Here is a 26,548-nt window from a genome sequence, read left to right as displayed (position 1 = left end):
TTCCCTAAGTTCTAGGAGCTGCCCAGGCATGGGTGTTTGCTTGCTTCTGTTATGGCTTTTCAAGCTGTGTTGGTTAGTTATGACTAATCACATGTGTCACGTGAAGTCTAATATGTATACACAGGTTTGAAGTTCTCTTTCCACAGCTTGATTGCCCGTTGCAAGCATGCACAAACAAGCCTAGGCTGTACACTGACCTAGCTCATCATCTCCCTGTTTTTGAGCTGTCTGGTCCAACCAAGCTAAAATGCACCAATGTGCCATGGGTAGTGGAAGGAAGCTCCGTAAGAAGTAATAATAACTGCGTTGTAGTAATTTCCTGATTTTCTCTTCTTAGCTTCTTGCAATAGAGGTGAACACGCCAGAGAAATTCAGCTCAACAGCCGACATAGTGATACGCTTGCTGGATACCAATGACAATGTCCCGAAGTTCTCCTCTGACTACTACATTGCCAGGATCCCTGAGAACTCCCCAGGGGGCTCCAATGTAGTTGCTGTTACAGTAAGTTTTGTTCATCCCTTAAGAAATGTTCTGTTTTCTAGGTGTCTGTGGAGACAGTTCAAGTACCTTAAAAATAGTGGACAGAGGCAAGTAGCAAATCTTACTCACCATTCAGTTTCCAGACTGAACTCCAGTTCCTTTCCAGAATCAACAAAAAAACCCCCGACTTCTGAAAAAATAAAGTTTTAGGCAAACATTTTTCAGAACAACAAATTTACTTTGGTTTTTAATTAAAAGCTGTCTGCTTGTAAGACAAATCACATGGTCTGTGAGTAATAAGAAAGCCCCAGTCAAATCACTGTCCAGCAGGAAGATTCAGTTATGACGAAGTGGAATTGAATTTACTGGATTTGCTTATTTAAGTACGAGTAAAAAGAAAACAAGATGGCTGCTTAGCAGGTATTAGTCTCCTCCTCCTGGGAGGAATCTGGCTGCTAAGTGCATAATTAGACAGTTAATGAAGGCAAGAACATAACATTAAAATCCTTAGAGCTGGGAAAGAAAGATCTCTGTGTGTCTTCTCACAGTGGGAAAAATATGCCTATAGATTTTCCAGTATCTCACATTTTCATAGAAAGAAAGTCAGGGTATTACATGGGCCCTATGTGCTGCAGAAGCATTTCCAGCCATTGGTGTGAGCTGTATCTCTTTAGTGCAGCTGCTAGGACTGGAGACAGATCTCATGTTGCAAAGCCAAGAAGGCTTCTGGCCATGTGGGGCTCGGTGGGTGATGCAAGTCACCTTGCAGAGGCCTCATGGGTAAGGATGATGGTGGCAGGTTGCCAGCGATCTCCATCTCAGGCTGGCTGCAAGTAAGAAAGAAAATTAAATAATCAGAGTAATAAAGCACTTGAAGGCAAATTTTTAGGGATGGAAGAATGAAAGAAGTGGAACATAAACAAAGCAGAATAGGTTATTAGAGGAAACGAATATGAAAGCTGTAGAAAACAGAGACTCCCAAACACCACTGTCTTTGCAGCAAGAGGAATAAAAAATTCTTGGAGGTAGACAGCAAAAAAAAGAAATTTAAAAAGAAATTTGCAAAAGCAAACTAGCCATTCTGAGCCAAGGTGCACAGGACAGTGTAGCTGAGGAGTCCATGTAAAATTTACTGTCCTGTGCTGTCAACTCAGTACTTGACCCAGAATCGCAAATATACTTGACAAACTGAGATACTGCAAGTACTCAGGATGGCAATTCTGGCAGAAGTTCCAGGCGTGCAAATGTTTTAGGAAAAGTTAGGCAGTCCTAAAGTAGACTGCGGTGAAAATTATGGGGTGAGAGAATCTGACAAGATTCATGTCAAAGAACTAAAAAAAACCTATCAGCAGGGCTGCAGGTGTGTTATGTTAACCATGCAGGAATCAAAGACAGTGTTCCAGTTTTCAAATATTTAAACAGGAAGATGAATGAACCAACCACTGCCACCATGAATTTTGATGGCCAGATACAACGGTATAACACCTCCTCAGAGCTATCAGAGAAGCAGGAGCTTATGGAAATAGCTGTTGCCAAATCAATAGCTTTCCTAATCCTGAGCTAAGAAAGGAAGCCAACAAGAGTCCAGAACAAAGATATCATCTAGTGTAGTATCTGACTAAAAGTCACACAGGCACAAGAGTGATTAAAATATAAACAAAGCTGAAATATTGTGTTTAGATTGAAACATTTGTTATGCATTACTTTAAATTGAGTCAATTAAACAAGCAGAGGCTTAAAAAGTACTCTATATTACATTAATATTTAACTGATAATTAGGAAGGCTTGAGAGTGTGCAGTTTGTTCATGTCATTGAGGTTAGCTTCATCTCTATTAAAGGAAGGATTGTTAAATGTCAATAGATGGAGCCATCTAGTGGCTTTCTCCCTGCTACAGCCTCTGGGCACCAGCCTGGCCAGGAGACAGGCAGCATCTTAGCAGCTTCCCTGGGACAGCCAGTGACATTTCCCTGTGTTGGATTTTGCAGTTTTCTAGGTGCACATTTGGTTATGTGATTTCCCCCTAAAAACGTGATGGCAAAAAGAGAGGAGAGTATTTGCGTTTTTAAATGGCCTGTTGTTAAAAGAAAAATGAAACGTTTCTTTTCGCAATTTAGTAAAGGACGACTTTCTTATTTTCTTTTCTTAAGGCTACAGATCCAGATTCAGGGCTTTGGGGAGAAGTCAAGTACTCTATCTATGGAACAGGAGCAGATCTGTAAGTAAAAAAAAAAAAAAAAAAAAAGAAAACTATGTTATCTAAGCAGAGTTTTAAAAGAATTTTTTTTTAAAAAAACCAGCCTCATTCTTGACCTGCTCATTTCCAAGGACATTTATGCCATGTTCTTTGTGAGTTCTGTGAAAACAACAGCAGAAAAAATAGCATGATCATTGAACATCTGCTTCACGAACACATGGAATTTTACCCACAAGCCCCCAAAGAGACATAAGGCAGCTGAAGTACCAATACACAGGATCTGTTCAATCACCATTTGAAAAACGCTTGTAAGAGAAAGAGGAAGTTGTGGTCTAGTTGTTGTGAAAAGTCAGTTCTGGAGAGGAAAAAAATCCCTTGCTCTTTCCCCTTCCCTTTCCATATAGCTGTACAAATAGTTCAGTTTCAACTCTTGTTGAAATAAATCAAAGACAAGACTTTCAAGAATACAGACTTTAGCTTTGGAGGCCAGCTGCATTGGGTGTTCAAAGCATTTTATATATTTAAACTTCATAGTCCTGCATCAAGGAAGAAGGGAATCCCATGCTTACTTGATCTGGTAAGGATGCCTAGCTCCCTCTCCCTGTCTGTGGGGACAGTGCTGGGGTAAGAACATCCTGAAACACTGGTTTCTCCCACACTGTTTCCATCCCAGCAGTTGCCCTGGCCCGTTTGTTGGGGCTCCCAGCCATGGCTAGCATCACTGGCCATCACAGATATTGCTGCTGGAACCTGCAGCTCCTGCTGGACATGGTGGGGCTGCAGGGCAGAATACTGGAAATGAATGAGCTTTTCAGGCACTCATCCCCAGAATTCATTTTTCGTGATACATTATCCACCTGGAGTTAAAGCTGAATACTTCTTGTTAAGGTCAAAGCCATTTAGGAGGCACAATCAAAGTCCAAAATCCAAGATGTTAAGGGTGAACCTCTTCTGTAGCCAGAAGGATACACGTTTCCAGGATGGATTATTTTGAGCTCTTCACTAAGTCCTTAAGCTAGCTGCTAACTGCATAGAGGCAAGCAGGCAAAGGTCATGTCATGCAGGCAGACCTCTTAGGTTTAAAATGAAGCAGCTGGTACAAAGAAGCTTGTGCAGGCTGTTGACAAAGGATTTAGAAAAAACTGAGTGCAACTTTATTCTGGTTGGCGTTATGGGGATGTTCAGACTCACTGTTGAATGAGGAAATTGAGATGTGAAGACTTTTTTGTTCCTTCTTAAGTATGATTTTTTTTTTCTTTTCCTTGTGCCAGGATGGCATGGCTCTGTAAGGCTGGATTGATTTCCTAGCGCTGGGACCTCCAGATCTGCCGAACACACAGTTTGATGCAGATTTGAGCGTTTCAATTAGAAGCATGATTTTTTTTCTGTCTCAGGGGTTGCATCAGTGGATATGCAGTTGCATTGGCAGAAAAATGAGTTGTAGTGGAGTAAGAGGAATAGTGTTAACTATTGAAGATAAAACCTTTATGCTGGTAAAACTACATTGAAGCTGCCAGTGGGAGTGGGGTACACTGCTGTAATCTCTTCACATCTCAGTGCTTCTATTCTTCTACTAAAATGGGAGTGATAAGAGTTCTCTCTGCATGGCTAGGCTGGGTTGGGTGCTGTAGGAGGCACTCAGCACAGGCCGTGTCTCTTACCAAGAGTTTGCGCAGCTCTTTCCACCTCCAGGTCTTGGCTTTCATCAAGACTTGGATTTGTATTTAACAGAGTAATGAAAACAATTGAAGATTCTGGATTATTAAGTGCCCCTTTTATAATCACTCTCAATTGTGCTCACAGTTGGAATACAGAAAATATTTTGTTATCCTGTATATTAATTAAAGTGTATATAAAACCTTTCATCTGTTAAAAACCCTACTGCTCGGAGCCTACACTGTCAGTCCATTTTTAAAAGACACTGGGTTGGTATCTTCTCTATAAATCCAAGCTTTTGGCTGACACTTTTGACAGTGTCTCAGTAATTACAAATGTGTAGATCTGAACTTGCTACAGATAAATCTGAACACCCACTCCATCCCAGTGCCAGTCTATGGAAAAGTGCTTATTTTTGGAGGAGATAATTTGCCCTGCACTTTGGGGGATTTGAGAGCAGCCATTTTTCTTACCCATTCTAAGAAGCGAAGAGCTTAAATATGATATGCAGCACGCTTCCCTTAGCTATTGAGGTGATATCAATCAATCTTAATTTATGCAGGACATGATCTAATACATTGTACTTATAAACTGAAAAAAAAAGGCAGTTCCTTAATGTTTTAATGCAAAGAAATCACTCTGGGAGAAGGCCATCACACTGAGCATTTATTGAGGACAAAGCCTTTAAAAGAAAATGTAGCTAAAATGGCTAATGCACGATAGACAAAAACACCAGACACTAATAGTTCTCTGGTTTTCAGGCCTAAAGGAACTAGCCAAAAACAGGTAGAGTGAATGATTTGGAAACATCAGACAGACAGGAGTTAGGTGAAGAGTACCAGTATTTGGGCACAGCATTTCAGTGTTTAGAGCCCAGCTTTGCCCCAGACTGTAAACACACATTAAGTGACAAAAAAAACCCAAAAGTCTTTCTGTGCTTCTTTTCCAGGTTCCTAATCCACCCATCAACAGGTATAATTTACACCCAGCCCTGGGCTGTATTAGATGCTGAAGTGAACTCGAAGTATAATTTCTATGTGAAGGCAGAGGACACAGATGGGAAATACAGCTTGGCTGAAGTGTTTATCACTGTGCTAGATGTCAACGACCACTCTCCAGAGTTCAATGAAAACATCCAGGAAAAGACAATGATCATCGGGACACCGGTGAAGATAGAGGTGAGAGACAACACAGTGTGTCACAAAGCAGAGTGCTTTGGAAAAGCCCCAGCTCTGCTGTTTATTGCTCAGGGATCATGATGAATGCCTGAAAGCTGGCTTTTCCTGGGGCTTTAGTTTGCACATCCATGGTATGTAACAAATTCATTAAACCATGGAATGATAGTATTTACAGACTGCTGAGAAGAAGAAATAAATTCTATGGGCAAAAGATAAAGTTCTGTTACAGTATTTGAACCATCAGCTGGTGGAGGATCCTGGATTATACAGTGATCATAGGAAGCCCAAATAAGATGGGTGAATTAAAGTACAGGGTTTTGAATACTTAACCTTCCTGCCATGCCTTTGTGCTCAACTGCACAACTTCTCTCCCTTCACTTTGTGGAATTGCATTCATTGATCCAGTGTGAAACAGGAGGTTAAAAAAATGCAATCACAATTCACAGGCAAAGGAGCAGAACATCCTATGTTATGCATATTTGAATGCATATAGTGAAGCCTGATTACACAACACCTAATGTTAGCAGAATAAATACCACAGCGCAAAAATTAAGGCAGCTATAGTTTATAGTGTGGAGCTAATCCCATTGTTCTCTATTCACTTCACATTTGTCCCTCACGCTGTGTGAGAAACTCCCCAGCAGTGGACCATTTGCATTCTACAGATAGGTTGCGGTTCAGTTTTTCCTCTGATTTTATTTAATCTCAAATAGAAATCGCTTATACAAAAAGAACTCTAGTCCTGCTGTTTTTCACTAGAAAATGTAGCATAGCTGATACCAGAAAAGGGGGAATTGTTTCCAAGATGAAACAAAAACAGCCCAGTCATCTCACAGCATGCATATTATCGGAAATGAATGCTCAGAAACTTTTAGAGTTTTGTCTTCAGGCAAAGATACAAACAATAACATCTTTGTTCTTCACACTTGCCCTACAAGGCTATAGATCAAGATGCAGAAGAACCCAACAACATTGTAGATTATTCCATCATGCAAGCAGATCCAGCCAATGTGTTTGATATAGACCAAAGCACTGGGGAAATCAAGCTGAAATCCTATATCCGTTCCCTGGACATCATCCACAACATCACAAAGAACAAAGACTGCATATGGTCAGTAGTGGTGCAGGCCAAAGACCGAGGCTCCCCGTCCTTCAGTACCACGGCAGTTCTGAAGATTGATATCACAGAGGAGGTAAGCAAATGTTTTAGAAAAGTCCTTATGTGAGGTGATCCTTGAGAGGCACCGAAGAGTAGTCACTGCTTGCTCCGTTCCTGAGACTACTTTAAAGATGCTTCAGGAGTTGAAATCAGTAGCCAAAAAGTTGCCAGCCATTGCTTCTCCTTTCTTGCTAGCTGTTCTGTAGAGTGTTTCTAGAGCCTTGTGGTGAAGCTGGATTCTACAGCTGCAAATGTAAAAGATATTTTGATCAGAGAAATTGCAGAGGTACAAAGGTAGGAGCATAATGTGGTTGGGAGATGAGTTTCTTGCATCTGATTGTTAGAGATAGATGCAAACTAAGGACTATAGACTCCTGAGAGTAAATGTAAATCCTGACTGCTAAATTTCTGATTTTTTGTTTTCATTCAGGAGAAGAAAACAATCTTTTTCCCCTACAAAAAGTGAGTGGAAAGTAGCTGTGCCCAGAGTGAAATATATCATACCAGTTTTACAAGTCAACATAAGTGACATAGGAAAAGTAAGAAAACTTTCTAGAAATGCTTTAAAGTACATACAATTTTTGGACGTGAGTTTAATAATTGAAGTACTATTAGCAGATGAAACAAGAAAACTCTAAAAGATAGCACACGTAGGTTGAGAGTTTCCTGTTAGTCGAACTTTTACATCAACCAAAGAACAAGCAGCAATTTACGGTGAGCAGCGCATGCTTGCATGATTCTTATTTATTTTAACTGCCTTGCCGTGACTTTAAGTAGGTACCAGCAGGGAGAAAATGGACTTTAAAGTAGATGAGAAACACATCATTAGCCTGGCAGTCTCTGGAGCACACACATACTGGGCAAAGATGCAAATATCTTCCTACAGAGAGCAGCTGGCCTTCTCTTTGTTTGGTCAAAATGCACCCATTGCTCTTCTATCTCTTACAATGTTCCTCGGATTTCTCCATCTCCTCTTATTCCACTGATACTCCTTATCAGGTGCATTTATATGATGCTTCTTGTATCATACGGTCTACAGAGCCTGCTGGAAGTTAAAAGGTGTCTGCAGAGAAGACTTTTGTGCTCGTCAGCAAGGTAAACTTAGTCACCACCAGCACAGGAGTAACTCCCGGTCTCTGTTGTCAGCGCCTGCCCCATCAGGACTGCCGGAGGACTCAGGTCTGCCCTGGCAGAGGGGGTCCCTGGCATGGGGCTGCCTGTTGGGGCTGGCCACCCTGCTGCAGGCTCCATGAAAGCTGCCATGCAGCACTGGGGCTCGGTGTGGGCAGGGCTTCAAGGTTCTGCCATGTAGAGCTGGGGGACTGTGCATGCTGGGTCTCCATAATAAGTCTAGAGATTTAGCCATTCTTACTGATATAAAGGAAAGAAACTGCTTAATGCTTTGATTTCCCACAGAAACCATAAGTTTTGGTGGGTTTTATACAAAAAATAAGAATTGCTACCTGCAGCCAATAGTGGGAGGGCCACCACCACCACCTTGCTTCTCATGGGGCACACATTTCAGGAGTGTGTGGCACCAGGTGGCCTCAGGCACTGTCCCCACTGTTGGCCCCCAGCATCGAGCTTCCAGCTTTCCCTCCCCTCCCGGATGAGCTGGGAACCTCTCTGTTAGCGTGCGGGGCTAAGGGCTGTCGAGGGGAGGGAGGGTGCCCCACACCTCCTCTGCTGGGGGAGAAGTTGTGTCCCTGAACCACCTGATGAAGGACATCTGGAAGGAAAACAAGAGCAGCTGATGCTTTAGGCTAAAGAGTTTCCTGGATTTCCTTCTAGTGCTTGAAGCAACATCAGCACCTGATGAAAGGTGCCTCCTACAAAGTCCCCTCTCTGCTTCCTTTTCTCCCCCTCCAGGGGTACAGATTTGGCACAAAGTGAGGGAGTGCCCCTCCTGATAAAGTCTAAAGGGGAAACAGAGAGAGGGCTGTGAAGACACGGATTCCTCTCAGACACAGTTTTTCCCTTCTTCCCGTGCTCTTCTCAATGCCAAGTCCCAACACAGAGCCCAAGATAGCAACAGCATCTTCTTTCTTCACTTGAGTAGGTCTCTTCAGCAGGATCTGCACTACTCATCTGATGTTGCGTCCTCCATGAGCTTTTTTACATTTCTCCATTACTTCTTCCATTGCTTGCAATGATTTGGGTTATTGTTTTTTTTTTTAACCAAGAGCATCACATCTCCTTGCAAAAATGACTCTCAAATTTCAGCTTGCATATGAGTGAGATGCAGTGCCAGTGTACAAAACCCTTGGTCACTCCCTGTGTCCCACAGACAGCACAGTCACTGCTAACACTTTGCGAAGAAAACGGTCTCTTGGACATTGCGTACACACACACTCGCACACATGCACACGCTCTCAGAGGCTGTTACAAATGTACGTTTCATCCCTCTCTGCTCCAGCTGTACAAAGTCTCTTTTAGTTAGCTGTTTGGTGGGCATTTATGTATTACTGATTTTGGATAAGGAGGATATTTTTGAATGCATCCTCTATAGGTTTCCTGCAGTGTTAATCACACCAAGTAATTAAACAGGCATATTTTCTGATTAACATTTACCATTGCAATTAGCACAAGGCTGTGCCCTTCGAGATAGATGCCTTGTGGCTAAGTTCAGCAGTGTTGCACATCAAAAGGACCTTTAGCTCTTGGAATAATACAGTGATAAAAAATTCCAGAGGCCTTTTAATTTAACTGAGTCTGGGTTTATGGAAATTGGTATTGAGTGGTGTCTGTTAATCTCCTGTCCTTTCTCAGCAGAATAAGAAACATACACTGAAAAAGCCACTCTTTTTTTCACCCTTACATCTCACTCAAAATCTATTCCTGCTACCCGAGATTTTCACGGAAAGCTGATTTGTGTTCCTGATCCTGAAGGCTGGCCTGATAGGGGGATCCCTCTGCCTCTTCGTGACTCCACTGAGGTTCTGCAAGTATATGGGGGCGTTTATTGACACCTCTTTATGGACTGAGGCTTAAGTCCACATTTAGACAGCATAATCTGTGGTTCTTAATAGCTTTGGCCACTCATTTAGACTTCTAAATATAGCTGGTGAGTCTCAGTTTTAGATTCCCCTAATTGAAAGGTTCAACAAATACCTTCTGTGAATTAATGTGGATATCTCCTCCTCTCATACTAACTCTGCAACCATGGGAACTGTGGTTGTTGATGGCACTAAACATCCTTTGCCGCATTTGCAGAGCAGTTAGCCTCTTCTTTCCACTGTTACATAGACCTTGAAAAAAATTGTTCAGAGAAAGTTGGTTTGATTTGAGAAGTCTTGCCCCATGCCCATGTTTGTATTGCAAAGTGATGTAAATGCAGCCTTTGTATATGGTCATAGCACTGCTCTTTGCGATAAGCACTGGAGGGGGGCAGCTTGTGTTCTGCCTTGGATCAGGAGTTACTTCTGAAGCAAATCTCCCGATCATCCCCACATACTGCGGGATGGCTCATGTCTCAGCCCCAAGTACACAAAGTGGGCTTCTTTCAGATGAAAATGTGTTAGGAGAGCATAGGTAGTGTGCTTTGGCACTAGCAGGCAGTCCGACCCTGAAACCAGGCTAGAGCAACCTGAAGCAAAACCCCAGAAATGCTGACTACGTGGAAGTGGGCTCCTCAGAACCAGCTGGTTCGTTGTACAGATCCACTTGCTCAAGTCGACACAGCCTGAGTTGTCTATAATCTGCTATAGCTTGGGTTCTTAACAGCTTCAGCTGCTTGTTTAGACTTCTAAATATAGCTAGTGAGCCTTAGCTGGTCTCGTGGTTGAACAGCTCAACCACACACTCCCGTTGGGTCCAACTTCTGGATACGCCACCCACTTGCTCTGCACACTCTAAGCCATGCGCTATGAAAGGCTCTTGAGAAGCTGCCAGAAGGTGTGTATGTCTGCACACTGCAAACTGTTGTGACAGGAGAGAGAAAAACAAAGGAAATAAGTCACCATTTCAGTAGCAAAGAGAGACATGGGCATCCTCTTTGGAATACTCAAGTTTTTGAGGAGGAAGCCACTGTGGAGGAAAGATGGCAAGAATAAGCCCCACATGCTGCAGAGGGGTGTTTTCCGCAGCCTGCCCTTCAGGTACGCAGCCTGAAAGCATCTCTCTACACTGGAACTGCACAGCGCGGGGTCTTACGAAACTGGCTTTGAAGGCACGTGTCAATGTTAGAGCCTCTCAAAAGCTGGCGAGTCCCAGTGACTGCTGGACATTTCATCACCTTGCGGGACTTGGGCTGAGGAGCTTCTCTGCAGGGGACAGACAGTCACAAGGGTTCTGCAAGGGACCATACGTGCCCATTAAATAAAAAAAATAGGTGATGACATCCTTTAATCCAAACAGTTGCTTTAATCTTTTTAATTGTATTCTTGTCCCAGGATTGGACTTCTCCTTTTTTTGAAGCTGATATGAACAGCTTAGCTACTTCCAAACTTCTGCCACGGTTCTGTAACCCTCTAATTGTCCTCAATCCTTCTCTGGGCTCATTATAACTGTGAAGTCAAAGCAAAAAAACAGCAGAGCATTATCTTTTGTGAGCAGTGGTATTTTAACTCCTTTGATGGCTATTAAGAAAGACAGTGTTTCCTCCAGGTTTTTGCCCACAGAGATATGACAGTGCTTCCCATACCAGCTTTCGTTTCATTGTGTATCTGCTTTTATTTTTTATGCGTACAAGAAAAATCAGTACTCTTCAAAATGCAGCATGCTTCTTAGGAAAAAACAAGAGCTAAATAAATTACAGAGTTGCACTATTTGTTGACCCGGTTCTGAGGCACTGTTGGTAATCCATGCAATGACTTGAAGGTGTTTTGAATGTGCAGGGTAGCGCTCAGAGCCAAAGCTCTTAAACTTAGGTGTCCAAATGCTCCCAGACTTTCAGTGTCAGCGGGTGCTCAGACCTCTCTCGGACCTGGTCTGTGTGTTAACTTGCTGGGCCACCGTGGTGACACAGACAAGATTGCAAAGCTTTTTGGTGACGAATGCACTTACATAAGCCTCTCTGCAGGCTGGCTAAGATGATGCTGTTCCAGGCTTGTTTTGCAAGTTATTCCTTCTATTTATCCTGTGAGTGTCATGGCCATGACAAAGAGAAATTCTCCCACTGTATGCTTACAAAATGCTTTATGTTTTTATGCAGACATTACAGAAGAGCTGTTATCCAAGGCTGATTCTAGGTAAAGCTTTGTATAGTACAGGCCCAGTAACTAGAATAGAGGCTGAACCAGCTAACCAGCTAATGGTTTTAGTTTTGGTATTAATCACCTCTTCGTAACTGGAAGCTCTGAACAGCTGCCAGACTTGGTGAGACAAGGGGGAGATGAATGAAGCTGAGTTCTGAAACTCCCCATACGATTTCCATCAGTTCTTACCCCCGCAACTGTTGTACACTGGCAACATAGACACGTACTTCTGTCTAATCCCATTTATTCAAGGTTTTCAAATAGCTACTCAAATAATTATTACTGAGCTCTAGGGTCGTCTTAAGTATATGTCATCTTTCTCCTTGTGTCGGTCCTATACTATTTAGCCATCAGTGCCTCGCTACAAAATAGGTCTTGACAACACTCATAATAAGTGGACTCATTTCAGGTCATGTACTACTTAGCAGAGTTTATCTCACACTTAATTCATCAGACTTTCACATGAAGTTAAGTAAGCCAGGGTGGAATTTCTGTCATCTGATGGGATTTAAGTATACAAAATCCACGTAACGCAGAACAGCAAAGCTGGTGTGAATCCAAGCGCCACCAAAGTCATGGGCTGCTCTGCTTTTGGTTTCTAGCTTAGGTCCATTCCTACTTAAATAATGGAAAAACTCTTTGCACAGCAAGATGATGAAAATTGGTTGCTACTTGTAAGGTAATGTGGTCCGTGAGTTTCAATAGCATTTCTTTGCCCATTTCTCCTTGGCAATAGGCAACAGTCAGGGTAGGGGAAGTCTACCTGGTCTTGGAATAATGTGTTTGAGGTAGGTTGTAAAAATACAGAATTGAAGTGAAGACAGTGGAGTGTGTATTAACGAATTTATATTCCCTAAGTTTAGGGATGTGATTGAAAAATAGTGTTCCTGTGTAATACAGGACAAGAGGTACTCTGAGGCATCCTTCGGGGATACTCTAGTCATCTCCCTCCACAGAATGGGGGGGGGTAAAGAGATGAGCGTCCTAGTTTAGAGTCATGCAGGGAAATCCATCTGATCTCACTTTAAATGTCTGAAAGTCAGAGGTTCAAGTCCAAGCTAGTCACAAGGCTCTCCTTATACTCACTGTCTTTGATACCTATTTTAGCATGTGGTGACTGCTACTCTGGAGGTGTCCTTTTCTCCCCATTGACTAAAAGCTGGGAGCTTAGACTCCTGACTAAAATGCAGATAACCTGTTACTGGACATGCAAGGTTTGGGTGATGATTCCCTCCTGGAGTCAAGACCCGAGGAGTGGGGCACGGTGGGGAGCCCTGTCTCTCCACAGCCGCGCGTAGCTTTATGACCAGTCCTCGGTAGACAAACCTGCTCGTGAATGTGCCATTTCTGAAGGATCTCCTGGCCTTGCACAACACTACTGTCTGTCCAGATACCCTTGCAAGAGCTTGTATTCATTATGAACTTCTCTTGGAAATGTCGTCCAAGGGTCGACTACCACGCGATGAATAAGGGTCATCTATGTGCTGTGCTGCTGCCCTTTATTCCCTGGTCAACCAGGTGTTTATACATGCTCCCTAACTTATTTTAGTGTTTCTGGGTTTAGTTCAATGTCATTGCAACTGTCTTCTCTCCTGTGCCTAGTTCGGCACTTCGCTCCCTTTATTTTACATGCTCTCTATCCTGTACACATTTTAGCCTAGTTCCTGGTTGTATTTATAGTAGATACTGGCCTCTTTCAAATATAACTATGTGAGGGTTGACCATTTCTCTTATTTTTGATATTTCCAGATCAAGTCCAGGGTAAAATCCTATATTTTAGGTCTCAAGAAGCGGCCATGGACAATATTTGGAATTTGCATGAGTGGCGTCCTTTCCACCATTTCTGTAACAATGGTGATCTCCACCATCATGTACTGGAAAAGTGTGAAAAGATCCAGGCTCCACCCACAGGGCAAAATACGCAAAATTATACGGGGACCTCCGAGACGCACAGTGTGCTAAGCTGCAAAGTGAACTGGCCATTCATTTGTCCTTAATATGCCATATGTAGCTTATGTTATTGCTTATTTCTAAAAACAAAGCTCTTTAGCTCTACTCGTGTCCCCTACCTCAAAAAGTTTTGTTATGTCTGTAAAAGAGTACTTGAAAACAGAATGCAGCGTATACCTGCTAACTACTCAGTTGTACACTGTAATTTTATAAAGTGAAGTTTTCTCATAACGTTTTTCATGCCATGCTCAGTCATAGTCCTGTAAACTGCATGACCGTATCATCTGCAACTGTTGTTGAAAGATCATTTTCTACTCATAAACTTCTGTTTGGGTTCAACACTATTATTCATAGGAAATTAACTCTGACAACAAAACAGCTGCAGATCCTGGAGCCAATTATTTTCTTGCACAGTTCTTGCAAGTTAAACAAACACTATGGTGACACGCAGGAATCCGTCCTAATTTGCAGTAATACTCCTGTAAGCTTTTGTGCTCGACAGTCGTCCGTCTCGCAATACCGTAATGCTTGCCCAGTCTCTTTCTCCATCTGAATTCTCCAGAGCGGGACTGGGTCTTTGACTCTCGTTTTTTTTAGAGACAACTTCCATTAGTCAGCCCTGCTTGTTACATATTTTGGACAAATGAAATTTCTGGGTCACTGTCGGTCCCATAGAGTAAGTCACGTGTTTTCTTTGTACTCTTTTACAGACTCTTCACAAAGGGCCTATGGCCGCCTTTTTGATGCAAACTAAAGATAACCCCATGAAAGCCTTAGGAGTGCTAGCTGGTGTCATGGGCATAATGGTGCTGATAACTATCATGATCTCTACTGCCATGTTCTGGCGCAATAAGCGGTCCAACAAAATCATGCCGGTGAGAAGGATCATAAAAAAGAGACAGACCCCGCAGTCCCGGACAGTCAGGATGGAGTGGCTGAAGTTCAAGAGGCCCAGCAATGCTGCAGAGAAGTTTGTCGTTGAGGATGATGCCAAGAGCCTACACAACGAAAACAGCAACAACAACATCCAGGTTGCCCCCGTGCCACCGACCGCCCCCTTGCCCCCGCCGCCCCCTGCCCTGGCTCCCAGAGGGGACACCCCGGGGTGGCGGGTGCCAACCGTCTCCGGCTCCCTCACTCCCAAGTTTATAAACAAGCAGCTGAAGAAGAGAGGCCATGGCAGCGCCCACAGCGCCCTCGTGTCAGAGCTCAAAATGAAGTTTGAGAAGAGGAACGCAGCGATCGGTGAGCCCCACATCTAGGCGCTCTTGGCAGCCCCCAGAGACTGCGGATTGTGGCTGTGCATGGATGTATTTATGTGCTGTGGTCTTCCCCGTGTCTGTCAGCACCCTGTGAACTGAGAGCAGCTTCTCGCTGTAGTAGCCACCCCTCACCTTCTGCAAGTATTATGTGCTACGGAGTCACCTCACCCATAGCAAACGCTGCGGTCCGCGTCCAGTTGTGACTGCCGGTCCTTCGGCTCGCGTCCCAGTGCTGGTCCCTCCCTGCAGCTGTCTGACCAGGGTGCTGAGTACCCTCGCGCCAGCCACAGTCTCCCCAGGTGATCGGGGATTCGGGTTGCCCCCGTTTTGGAGGTCCCTACCCAGAGTCCTGGTTTTCAGACGAGGCGCTCTGCAGCCAAGGCACTGGAGGATGCCACTTCTGACCTGGTTTGGCAGGTGGGTTTGAGGTGTACAAAAGCCATCGCTTCAAATCCCAGACCCACTTTTGAAGACGTTGGCCTGGCTGCGGCACCAGCACTGAATTAATGTCCAGGTCTCCTACAGCAGTGACACTGCACGCTGCGAGAGGGCAGCGCGTAGCTGGTACCTGCTGTCCTCAGGGCGCGACGCGCTTTGCAACAGCTGGCGGAGCGATGTGCTCATGGCTTGGGTACCTTTATTCCCAAAAGGTAAGCCGGCCAGTTTGGAGAAGTTCTTCATTTTCCTGCAGCTTATGCTGGGTTTTGCCAGAGTACATTGGCATGATGCTGCGCTTCGCTTCTGCCCACGACTTGCCTGCTCATCAGGGGACGGGAGGGCCACCTCAGCCTTCCCTAGGCCAGTTGGGGCAAGATTCGAGTGCAGGCGTTCGATAGCAGGGCTCACTCGATACTGCCTCCTTCTGACACCGCGTCCCTTAATGAGGCGGAGGACAGCAGGAGAAGGCCATGATTAAAGCAGCAGGGAAGACAAGGTAAAACCGAGATAAAAATGATAAATGAAAAATATAGACAAGTGCTGGGAAGTCACATATGTCAGCCAGGGAAGTGTCTAGAAAAATCATTTTGTTTTGTACACTGCTAGCAGCATCAGGGAATGTATTTCATCTCCTCTCCTGGCTTGCTCCAGGGACTGGTTTCCATAAAACATTCTGGTTTGTCCTGTCAGTATTTTTGAGTGAATTATGCAAGAGTTAACGGGGCAGGGGGTAGGGAGACGAGGTGCTGAGGGGCAGCTGACACTTTTACTGTTATGTGATAGTAAAAAGGCACCGAAGGCAGAGCACTTTTTTCACTGGATCTACTCCACAGTTTCTGCCTCGTGTTTGTTTCTGAGGAAATGTTTTTCATCTGGGCCTGGCTGTTTCCCATCCCTTGAGGAGAAGGCAGCGTGCGCCGGGCTGGCTGGGGAGCAGCACCCTGCACCCTCTGCCTGAGCCCTGGCCCCGCAGGGCAGCTGTGCTCTCAGGGATCGGCACCGTGAACATCAAGATGGGGAGCAAACCCTACAGGACACTGTGTTAATTCAAGGGGGTCATGAGACTCTTCTCCAGCTGTCATTTCAGCTGGACCAGCAGACCTGGCCCTCAGGGGCTCTCCTTCTCTTACCCCATTAGCTGGTCTAATTCCCTTTATTTGCAGCAGGACTTCATCAGCCTAGGGGATAGCTGGTTGAATGAGAAGTTACCCACTGATGGGAAAAATCTTGGGGTTTTTTAACTTCAGTTCAATCCACCTAGAAGCCAGAGGGCGACTGTGGCTCATGCCACCCACGGGCTGAGCCAGGAGCCGTAGCCGAGAGGTGCAGTGGGGTCCCGGCTGGGGGGCCATGGCAGCACTGCTGCTCCCAGAGCCTCTCCTGCCGCGTCTCGTTTCCTCCGCTGTTTTCTTGCTTATCCCGCCTCCTAGGGCTGTGTGGTGTGAGCCCCAGGCTCTGGCGTTGTCCTCGTCCTTGTCCTCCGGCCGCGAGCCGGTGGGAGGGAGGGGAAGCGCAGCCCCCGGCTCCGCTCCCGGTTCCCCGCGCGAGCACGTGCCTTCTGCTGGTTGTGTCTCCGCCGGGTTCTGCAACGTTCCCCGAGGTACCAAAAGTTTGTGATTTATTCCCCGCACTACTGTTTTTCCGATGTTGTGTCGAAGCCAGTATTCAGTGTTCATTCTCCAATGAGGAAAGCCTATAAAGACCATTCAATTAAGTGTGATTTAACAGGAATTATAGGCTTATAGTCTTAGAGATTATATTTAAGAGGGAATAAAGATGTTTTATTACTATGTTGTGAGACTTTTTTCCAGTTACTCTGTATTTCAACTTCAGGGTTTTTTTTTAATAAATAAAAAAAACCTGCAAAAGGTGCTCCTGTGCATGGTGTGCTTCTGCTGGCAGCGATGCCTTGTCCTTGCTTGTTCTGTGACCGCACGGGCACAGGCAGCCAGGCGGCTTTCCGGGGTGACCAAATGGCCCCTTGTGCGGGCTGCGAGTAGGAGAGGGGCTGTGTGGTTTTTGGCCAACGCCAGCCTGGAAGGAGAGGAGGCGAGAAGCGGGGTGCCGTGGGGTGTGGGGGACGGGCAGGGTCACAGACGAGCCCCTGGCCGAGCACCCGCTGTGCTCTGCAGCCCACTGCGGCACGGCCCGGGCGCAGGGAGGCTCTTCGTGAGGCGGCAGGTTTAGTTTGATGCCAACGCTCGCTGGGTACGCGATTTATTGTGAACTTTCTACTCATGGAGATGGGATGTTTTGTCTTTCCGTGGCTGTTTCCTCGCTGTGATTCAGCAGCTCTCTCTACAGTCTCTACAGTTTGCCGTTGTTCCTCCGCGTTGACTGGTGTGGGAGAAGGCCAGTCGCTACAGGCACTGGTTTGTTTTTCACTCCCCCTCGTACACGGCCCCGTGCTGGCCCTCAACCAGCAGCAGCTGATGCCTGGCGCCGTACGCACCATCTCCCCAGGGGTTTCTCCAGGACACGGTTGTCTCCCTGCTTGGCCAGCTGCTTCTGCCCCTTCCCCACCGCTCCAGGCCCCCCGTCACACGTGCTGCAACTGCCCAGCCTCCCCTGTCCTTGGAGCTGAGCCCCGGAGCTCCTTGGGATTCACGTTTCTTTGCAATTTGTCGCTGTAAAAGAATAGAAGCGAAGCGGAGGACATCTGCGTATTCTGAAAAATCCATCGTGTTTATTACTTTGACCCTAACAGACTGACAAGACTGGGAGGTCCCTTGAGGTATAACACCGAGAGTCAGCACTGACCAAACGGGTCTCTTCAAAAGCTGTGCAGTAGGTTACAGCAGAAGGACGCGCTGGGGGAGGAAACGTGGGGCCTGGGGAGAGACAGCATGGAAAACACACAGCAAAAAACAAAATACAACTAAAAAGCCAAACTGCCGCATAGTGAAGCTCACATCAGGCTTTATCTCTGCTTACAGCTACTCTAGTTTTTTTCTTTTTGAGGCAGTCTGTAACAACACATATGACAAGGGCTGCAAGTCTATTGGCCATGTGCTTTGGTTGTGCTGGAAAGCAGGAGGCCAAAAAAGAAAAAAATAAGTCACGTATCCTCAGATGCCTGAGAAACGCGGCGTGAGCTGCTCCGTGAGCAGGGGACGGTTGCTTTTACATGCGTATTTGGGGTTCTTCGCCTCTAGAAAGGAGGCAAGCTTTGGTTTCAAAGCAGGATGGGCAGGAGGCCTGTCTGCATTTGGGGAAGGTGCCTGGCTCGCACCTTCGGCTCCACCTCCCTCTCTGCCCGGCCAGTTGTCCCGCCAGCGCGGTGCAGGCCGAGCGTGCCCGTCACCCCCCGTGTCACCCCGCAGCCACAGCGCCAGCATGGGAGAAAGGAGACCAAGTGCTGGGGAGGGCGAAGGGGAAACAGCAGTTGCGTGTTTGCCTGCAAAAGCCAAACTGTTCATTTTTCACCAGCTCTTGTTCTTCACTTTAGAAAGAACAGAGTAACACAACGCTTGTGCAGCAATAGGGGGGTGTGTGGGGGGGTGTATTAGTGTGTGCGCACGCGTGTGTGTTAAGTGTTAGCGTGAAACTAAAAATGGTCCTCTAAGATATGTTTGGACACAAGTAAAAGGCCCTCCCCTTCTCCCTAGTACAAAAACAAAAACCCAAACCAAAACACCTCCAAACCCCCGGAAACCCTGTGCTGTGGCTGCATTACGCTGGTGTTCAGTGAGCGCTCACACTCTTCCCGTTTGTGGTACAACTGAGGCTGTGAACTTCTTAGGGCTGTGTAAACCTTAAGGAGGAGTAAGAAAAAAAACCAACAAAACAAAGCAAAACAAACAAACAAACAAACAAACCCCACCCCCAACACCTCTGATTGATAAAAAAAGTTTTTCTCCAGGTGAAACAAAGCAGCTGCGTCACGTTGACCCAATCCTTCCCCCCACTTTTGTTGCCAGGTATGACCGGAGCCCTGCCCTGGCTCCCCTGTCGTGTTTCCACGAGGCAGCACACAGGAGAAGCCAGCACCCGGCACAGGGCAGAGCTGCAAACAAGCCTCCCCATCCCCCCCCGGCTGCCTAACAGAGATAAAGAAATAAAGACAGACATGCGTGTGCGAGCGAGCAAGGGGAGCCCTTTGGCCTTTTGCCACAGGCATTGATACTGGGTTTGGGGTGGGTTTTTTTGATTAACGCTTGTTTTCTAGTGTGTTTGTGTGCATTGCGCCATGACAGTGCTGCAGAGGCAGCCAGGGGATGCAGGGGCACAACCACACACCCGTGGCCGCACCCCCCAGGTACCCCCATTCCCAGAGCTCCCCAAACCTGCTATGAATCCCGGTCATGCTCCCCGCCGTGCCCCGAGGCCTTGCAGCACAGAGCCTTCCTTGCATGGTCCTTCAAGAAAACCAGCACGTGCTGTGGCTCGAGGTCATCTTTAAAAGATGCCACTGCGGCACGTTCGCGGGGCAGGCAGGGGCCAGGCTAGTAGAGGTCGGCGCTGTTCCTGTGGGGCGGCCGGGTCTTGCCAGGCTCCTCGCGGGCCGGGGGCCGCCGGGAACCATGGCCACCCTCGGAGCGGCAGAGCCCGTCTTCGCTGCCGGCAGGCAGGCTGTCCAGCGTGCTCTCCTTGCTGCCAGCGGCCTGTGCCTGGCCCCCGCGGCGGCGGCGGGGGCAGGCGCCAGGGCAGCGGGCCAGGCAGCCGGGGCGAGCCTCGGCGGTGCAGGCGTACATGCCGGCGGGCACGGCCAGCACCATGGCGCAGACGATGACAATGATGTGGATGAGCTTCTCGCGCTGCTCCAGCTGGCTGACGTCACTGCCCGTGACAAAGACAACACACTGGCCCTTGCGGGGTGCCTGGTTGCGCACGGCCACGCAGACCTCGTACTTGGTGGCTGGCAGCAGGTCAGTCACCGAGTAGGTGTTGACGCCGGGGCCGATGTAGATGGCGTCCTTCTGGGCGGCGTCATAGCGGCCCACCAGGAGGGTGTACCAGGTCTCCCCCGGCTCTGCTGCTGCCGCCGTCGCCGCAAACCACTCCAGGGTGATGCCGTAGACCGTCTGCTTGGCGATGCGCACTTCTACGTGGGCACCCGGCTCAGCAGGGGCGATGGGGACCCAGCCCGCGGGGGTGGTGGATGCCCACGGGGCCCCCACGCGGAGGGTGATGGCCACCGACGTGTTGCCCAAGAAGTTGGCGGCCGTGCAGGTGTAGTTGCCAGCGTCCGCTGGCCGTGCCGCTGGGATCAGCAGCTCTGAGCGGACGGTCTCCTCGCTGATGGGCTCGGTGGACACTGTGGGCAGAGGGGAGTTGTGTCAGCAGGCAGGGGACCATCCTGCCCTTGCAGGCAGCCACCATGACTATGGGGCAGCCCCAAGACCACGCCTGCCCTGCCCAGGGAAAGAGGAAGAGGGGCTCGGGAGCGCGCCATACCCCACAGAGCTCGTCAGCAAATCGTTATCCAGGCCGAAAGGCAATAAAGGCACCGGGACACCTGAGCACGGGAGACAGGGGCTGCATCCAACCCCCTGCCCCAGCGCCAGTGGCTGGGGAGGCTGCTGCGGGCAGAGGCCAAGCCACCCGTGTGCCATCTGCCATCAGCGTGCTCAGGCCAGGGCAAGCCAGGGAGAGGACAGAAAAATGTCGGTCTCAAGATGCTTGGGCTGAAAAGAGGCGTGTGGAGCCAGGGAGTGTTGGGCTGGAAGCGAGATGCAGCTGTCAGAAAGGTATGAAACACTGTTGTCTGCCCAAATAGGGGCGCGTGGCTGTGGTCAGGAAAAGCCTGTATGTAATTAATTCAGCATGTGCTTGTGTAAAGATGCACAAGTGCTGCTACAGCGCTGCAATTAAAGCAAATATCAGTCCAGGATTAAGGGCTAATGTCTATCTTATTTAGCTAGCTGGCTTATTAGGAACACACATAACCTGTGCAGTGCCTGTATGCATTATTAGCTTACCTGATGAAAATAGCAACTTGTCCTATTGAAGGCACTTAGTAAAAATAAATGTGAGGGAGGGCGTGTAAGAGCTGAGCTGGATGGGCAGGAAGAGGAAGAGGTCTCATATGATGAGGCCCTCAATAAAGAATATGAATAAGCAAGGTTTGTGGAGAACGACAGCCTCTGTTTTGGTTGTAGAACATGAACGGACACAGACAGGCAAGAGAGCTGCAGGGTTTTGTCATTTGTATGGGTATTTCTTGAGAAAAACATATGGGAATAGTATAGAAACGTGTGTGTGTGTGTGTGTGTGCGTGCTCCTACAAACACACATGTACATACAAATATATAGAGTGTGTGCATGTCGTTTATAATATATAGTGTAAATATATATGCATGTCTAGATAACTACATATTTATTACATATGTATGACTGACTGATGAATTATTAAGAGGTCTTACATCACATGTCATGATGAAAGAGCTACTATTAAAAATCCACACATAAAATAATCGCATAAAAATGAGGCCGTGCTCCTTTCATCTTTGACTGATACCCTGCGTGAAGCAGCTCTTCTCATGCCAGTCAGATGTGCTTAGAGACATAGGATGATTAAGATTATTTGGATTATTGCCACCACAATAACTGTGATGATCTAAAGGGGCTGAAGGCTGGTGCGGTGACTGTGATGGCCTGAAGACCTACGTAAGCAGAAAAGCAGAACGTAAATTTTCAAGGAAAAAAAAGAAGAAAAAGCTTTGCTTACCATTAAATGCCCTTAAAAGTTTGAGTGCATAGGTCCACCAGACAGCCGGGGAAGGGCTGGCTTGCACAAAGCAGGTCAGGGTGACGTTCAGCCCCACCGGGACTGTCAGGTTGGTGTCAAGGGCTGAGGTCAGGGGCTTCATGCAGCTGTTGAGCTCCACTTCATGAAAAAACTTCCCTGCCCTGAATTTCGGGCTTGAGCAAGTTAAATAGGAATTCATCAGAATAATAGGTGGGCCGATCGACTTGATAAACTGGACAAATCCCCGCAGACGACAGTCGCAAATCCAGGGATTGTCATGAAGGGCCAGGACGGCGTTGGAAATAGCTTCTATCTGCCCCTCTGCCCTCTGGCTTCTCTGGTAGATGGGCCAGCTGTAGAAGACATCCCTGGATATGATGGTAAGCTGATTTGAGGATAGATCTAAATAGGTCAGGTTGGGCAGATAGCGGAGCGCGTGTTCTGGAAGGACATCCAGCCGGTTGTGCTTCAGATCCAGGATTTTCAGAGCCGGGGTGTCTTGAAATGCTGTCCATGGCACCGAACTTAATTTGTTCCCTTGCAAGCGCAGCTCCTTCAGAGCCGGCAGATATTCCAAGCTCTTGATGTGCATCACTGTGATGTTGTTAAAATTGAGCCAGAGATACTCCAAGGCACTAACGTTTTCAAAAGACCCGCGAGGCAATTCTGTTAGGTGAGAATTTTCAATTCTAATTTTCCGGATGTCCTGAGGGATGTTTGCAGGGATCTGCCTCAGCAGTGTAGACATGCAGAGCAAACTCCTAAGGAGGAAACCAGAAGACTTCTCCAGGTCACACAGCACGTTCATGGCTAACCAACCAGTTCCCTATACAGGTCTACAAGCACTTGAATAATTATAAGGTATTGTATGCAAGACATGCATAAGCCATACATCCATCCTTCCGTTGGATTTTACACCCATTTTCCCACAAAGACGACAATTAAGTCATAAAAATTGCTACATATGCAACTACATATCTCAGGGAAATAAGAGAAATCTCATTCTATGCTCAAGCTAGTACTATTCAAGAATTAGAGGAGGCATACCATGCGGCCATCTGTTTGGTTTTGGTGCTCGCAACATCGGCAACTATATATTGGGAATCGCCAAGCTGCTTTGCTAGTGCTGCAACTAGGGTAACTACCGTTCTTACCTTCCAAAGCTGTCTTGAGAACAAGAGCATCCTGTGACACAAGATGAAACAGATGGGTTTATCTTGTGGACGGCCAGAAGAAGAAGGAAAATATGACAAATAGGGTCCATATTCTCTTTAAGAAAGCAGTGTGCAGGGTTTGCACCACACATGCCAACAGCCTCCAAGAAGCAAATCCTATTAGCTGTAATCTTCCTTGACGCAGAAATAAATCCTCCTGGAGACCCGACCCTAAAGAAGACGTGTAGTATGGTTCATAGCCTGTGTCGAAGTGCTAAAAATCACCCCTGGGACCACTCTTGGCATTTATTCTTTAGCTGCGGGGATTCTGACAGACGTGTTTATTTGGTTGGTAATATGAAGATGGAGCCAAAACCGCTTCTGTTCCTAAGCCCTTACAAGTACTTGACCAGGCCTATTTAATTGTTTGGTTTTTTTTTTTTTATTTGAAGGAGTCTGTCTCAGTCTCCTATATTTTAATAGCATTTATCAAGGCAGAAAAGGGCCAGCCTTCACAGCTGTAATTTGTCAGCACTTAGTGCCGTACTGCACGACCCATCAGGCCCCCAAACCTGCCCACAGCTCTGTGCAGGGTGCGCTACTGCACATGGTGAGCGCGAAACCTATTCCTCAAACTTAGTTGTTCTGTCATGGAAACAGAAGAAGTACAGCGCTATTTTTCCTCTGAAACAACTTTTTTTCCCCCCCCACTGTCTCCATTCTTACACTTTGATAATGAAAACAGTAGCACAGCTATAGCCAGCCTGTGGACTTCTCTGAGAAAAATAATATCTTGGAAGTTAATCTCTATTGTATAAATATAAAATTTCAGTGCTATTCTGTGGCTTCCCCGTAAGACATGCCAGTTGTTGCCTTTCGGTCACCTTGAAAAACCAAATCTAAATAATTCTATGAGAAGGGATTTGGAGTTACCAAATTTATTGATCTTTTTTAAATCCAAAATAGCAGGTTTTGGTTATAATTTCCAAGCAGCGCTGCATTCTCCTGGGGCCATCTAGTGTGTATTGGCTTCATTACAGCCCGCCAAAGGCAGCATACCGCCGGAAAAGGGCTTAGCCTCGCTGCCAGTCCGTGTGAAGCTGGGTCACAAATCAAGATTAGCCTGAACCTACTTAACCTCTAACCTACGGGACCAGGATAGAAAAATATTTGTAGTGTGACAGCTTAGATCTATACGTGGCTGTCGGGGCGTGTGCAATAGCGTAGCCACAGTAAGCCTACAGAAGACGTAGGACTGATTCTGAGGCTTTTAACTCAACAGGCGCTTTGCTTTCAAAGCGAAAACAGCAAAACGAACTGGTGGGGAAACCACCAGGGACTGTTGCAGCGCTTCGTGATTGCCTCCTGTGTACAGGCAGCTGGCTGCAAGTAGTGGGCCTGTTGGGCTGCCATTGCTCGCTATGCCCAGCATCTAACCAGGAGCATATGGGATATTTTTTTCTTTTTAAACTGAAATGTTCCGTATTTGTCCACAGTGTAGTACTTGATATTTCAACAGCTGCCCTACATTTTAACGTGTCAGTAAGCCAGGAGTGAAGGAGAAAGGCTGCTGGTCTGTATAGCACAGCAGATGCAGCAGCTATAAAGCCCCCACCTGACTCTGGTGGCCACTGGGGACATTTCTTGGTGAAGCTGTTGCTGTTGCAGTGAGAGTAGCACCAGCACAGACCCCGTCAGCTGAGGCAGACACTCCTTATGCACTTTCAGTGTAGCTTAAGCAGCAAAGGGGACACCCATCAGTGGGGCGGGCTGGCTAAACTGGGAGCGCTGCAGGAGGGACACCAGCAGCTGCGATGGGAGGATGTGTCCTTCCCAGTCATCCCTCAGCCGCTGCAGCAGAGGAACCCCATGTTCACCCTGCATTGGCATGGGCCTCTGGGGAGACAAACACCACACTCACCAGTGCCTTTTGTCCTCTCCTGTAGTCTGCCATGGAAAGATTCCCTAATAAAACAATATTTTTGTTGTTATTATTATTATTATTATGCCTGATCTTATTACTTGGTAATAACGGTAGTAAACAACATACAACTTGGTTAGAAAACAGCTGGGAGCCAGGGGCAAACCTGGGGTTTGCCTGTGTGTGAGCTTCAGGGTCTGGGAGAGAAAAGCTTTCAGCAGTGGCAGAAGAAAACCAATGTCTTGGTGGTACTCAGTGCTCGAGGTGATGAGGCACTTTCCCATGATGAGGGAAATGGCCGAAGTCCCCCCAGGTCATTGGCTTGTCCAGTCATGTTGTCCAGGCATTCCCAAGGTGATGGAGATGCCCATCAGTGTGACGGAAACAGGCTAGAAAACTGCTCACTCCGAGAGCTGCGCATGTGCCACTGGCAAGGCCGCTGGGTTGGGACAGTTTGGTTGTCTCCGGCACCAGGTGGGCCAGCAGGAGGGATTCATCACTTCTAAGGCCCAACTTTGCAAAAAACTCCTTTGCTTACAGGGGAGGTGTCTCCTTTGCCACCTTCACATCCTTCCTCCATGGCTCACAGGGAGGGTCTTAAAGTACATGGCAGCTAGGTCATGCCTTCAAAAAAATCTTTCATTAAAAGCATTATTTATTAACAGGTTTATACAGAGTAAAAACAATTGGTGGTCTGCGTCCCCTACATACATATTTGGGCACAGTACAGGTGCATAGTAATGCCCAATGTCCTGGGATGTAGCAAGTAAAATTTCACCCAGGCTCCTCTGTTAGAAAGAAATACATTAATTTAAATAAATGAGCTGGTTAACAGAAACAAAAAGAATTGCAGTTGTTTTCTTTCTCCCACATGAGCTCTCCCCCCCAGTTCCACCTATCTTCTACAAGGCTGGAAAATGGCCTTTCAAAGTCACTACCACGGGCCAATGCTCCGGCTGTTTTCAGGCTGATATTCATTTGCTGCTTGAGAGGCCATTTCTCTAAATATTCCCAACCCACAAGCGTACTCAGAAGGTTCATTATTAACCTGAGAAACCAGTGCTGAATTACTTATCAATATCAGATTAATTACCGGGTATACAGTCTACCCACTCTCTAGGGCACAGCGAGGTGGGGAAAGAAAAGAAGGGGGGAAAAAAGTAAAGGAAAAAAAAAAACAAACCCTAAACAGTGTTAGCCACAGTGTTATGTTTATGCTCCCTACTGGAGGGGGATTTTTGTTGCCTTTTTAATTCAGCCCAGTTTA

General features: G+C 46.7%; 2 protein-coding genes across 2 annotated transcripts in view; one reads left to right on the top strand and one right to left on the bottom strand.

Moving 5' to 3' along the window:
* CDHR1 (cadherin related family member 1) overlaps positions 1-17,315 on the top strand; it is an 87,577-nt gene extending 70,262 nt beyond the window's left edge. The window contains exons 24-28 of the mRNA XM_009465932.2: positions 338-502; positions 2,631-2,698; positions 5,283-5,511; positions 6,450-6,704; positions 14,526-17,315. Of these exons, the coding sequence (XP_009464207.1) occupies positions 338-502; positions 2,631-2,698; positions 5,283-5,511; positions 6,450-6,704; positions 14,526-15,077 (1,269 nt within the window). The 3' untranslated portion in view covers positions 15,078-17,315. The remainder of the gene's footprint in view (positions 1-337; positions 503-2,630; positions 2,699-5,282; positions 5,512-6,449; positions 6,705-14,525) is intronic.
* A 2,645-nt stretch (positions 17,316-19,960) lies between these two features.
* On the bottom strand, positions 19,961-23,470 carry LRIT2 (leucine rich repeat, Ig-like and transmembrane domains 2). Its single transcript, XM_087766029.1, has 3 exons — positions 23,361-23,470; positions 22,186-22,967; positions 19,961-20,772 (listed from the first exon to the last, which is right to left on the bottom strand). Exons 1-3 carry the CDS (start codon positions 23,468-23,470, stop codon positions 19,961-19,963), a joined length of 1,704 nt encoding a protein of 567 aa, XP_087622155.1.
* Between the last annotated feature and the right edge of the window lie 3,078 nt (positions 23,471-26,548).

Source organism: Nipponia nippon, unplaced genomic scaffold (assembly GCF_047370975.1).
Source record: "Nipponia nippon isolate SJK-2023a ecotype South Korea unplaced genomic scaffold, ASM4737097v1 scaffold_3, whole genome shotgun sequence".
Taxonomy (NCBI): Eukaryota; Metazoa; Chordata; class Aves; order Pelecaniformes; family Threskiornithidae; genus Nipponia; species Nipponia nippon.
The sequence above is the reverse complement of the archived record's forward strand: the minus strand, read 5'-3'. Positions and strand labels throughout refer to the sequence as shown.

What these genes read in the sequence shown, in the direction of transcription:
- LRIT2 (XM_087766029.1), bottom strand. Translation starts at nt 23,470, where the DNA reads ATGGACCCTATTTGTCATATTTTCCTTCTTCTTCTGGCCGTCCACAAG. An exon ending in TCTCAAGACAGCTTTGGAAG is followed by an intron (nt 22,968 to 23,360) that starts GTAAGAACGGTA and finishes TTTCCTCCTTAG; the next exon opens with GAGTTTGCTCTGCATGTCTA. An exon ending in ACTTTTAAGGGCATTTAATG is followed by an intron (nt 20,773 to 22,185) that starts GTAAGCAAAGCT and finishes CTCTGCCCACAG; the next exon opens with TGTCCACCGAGCCCATCAGC.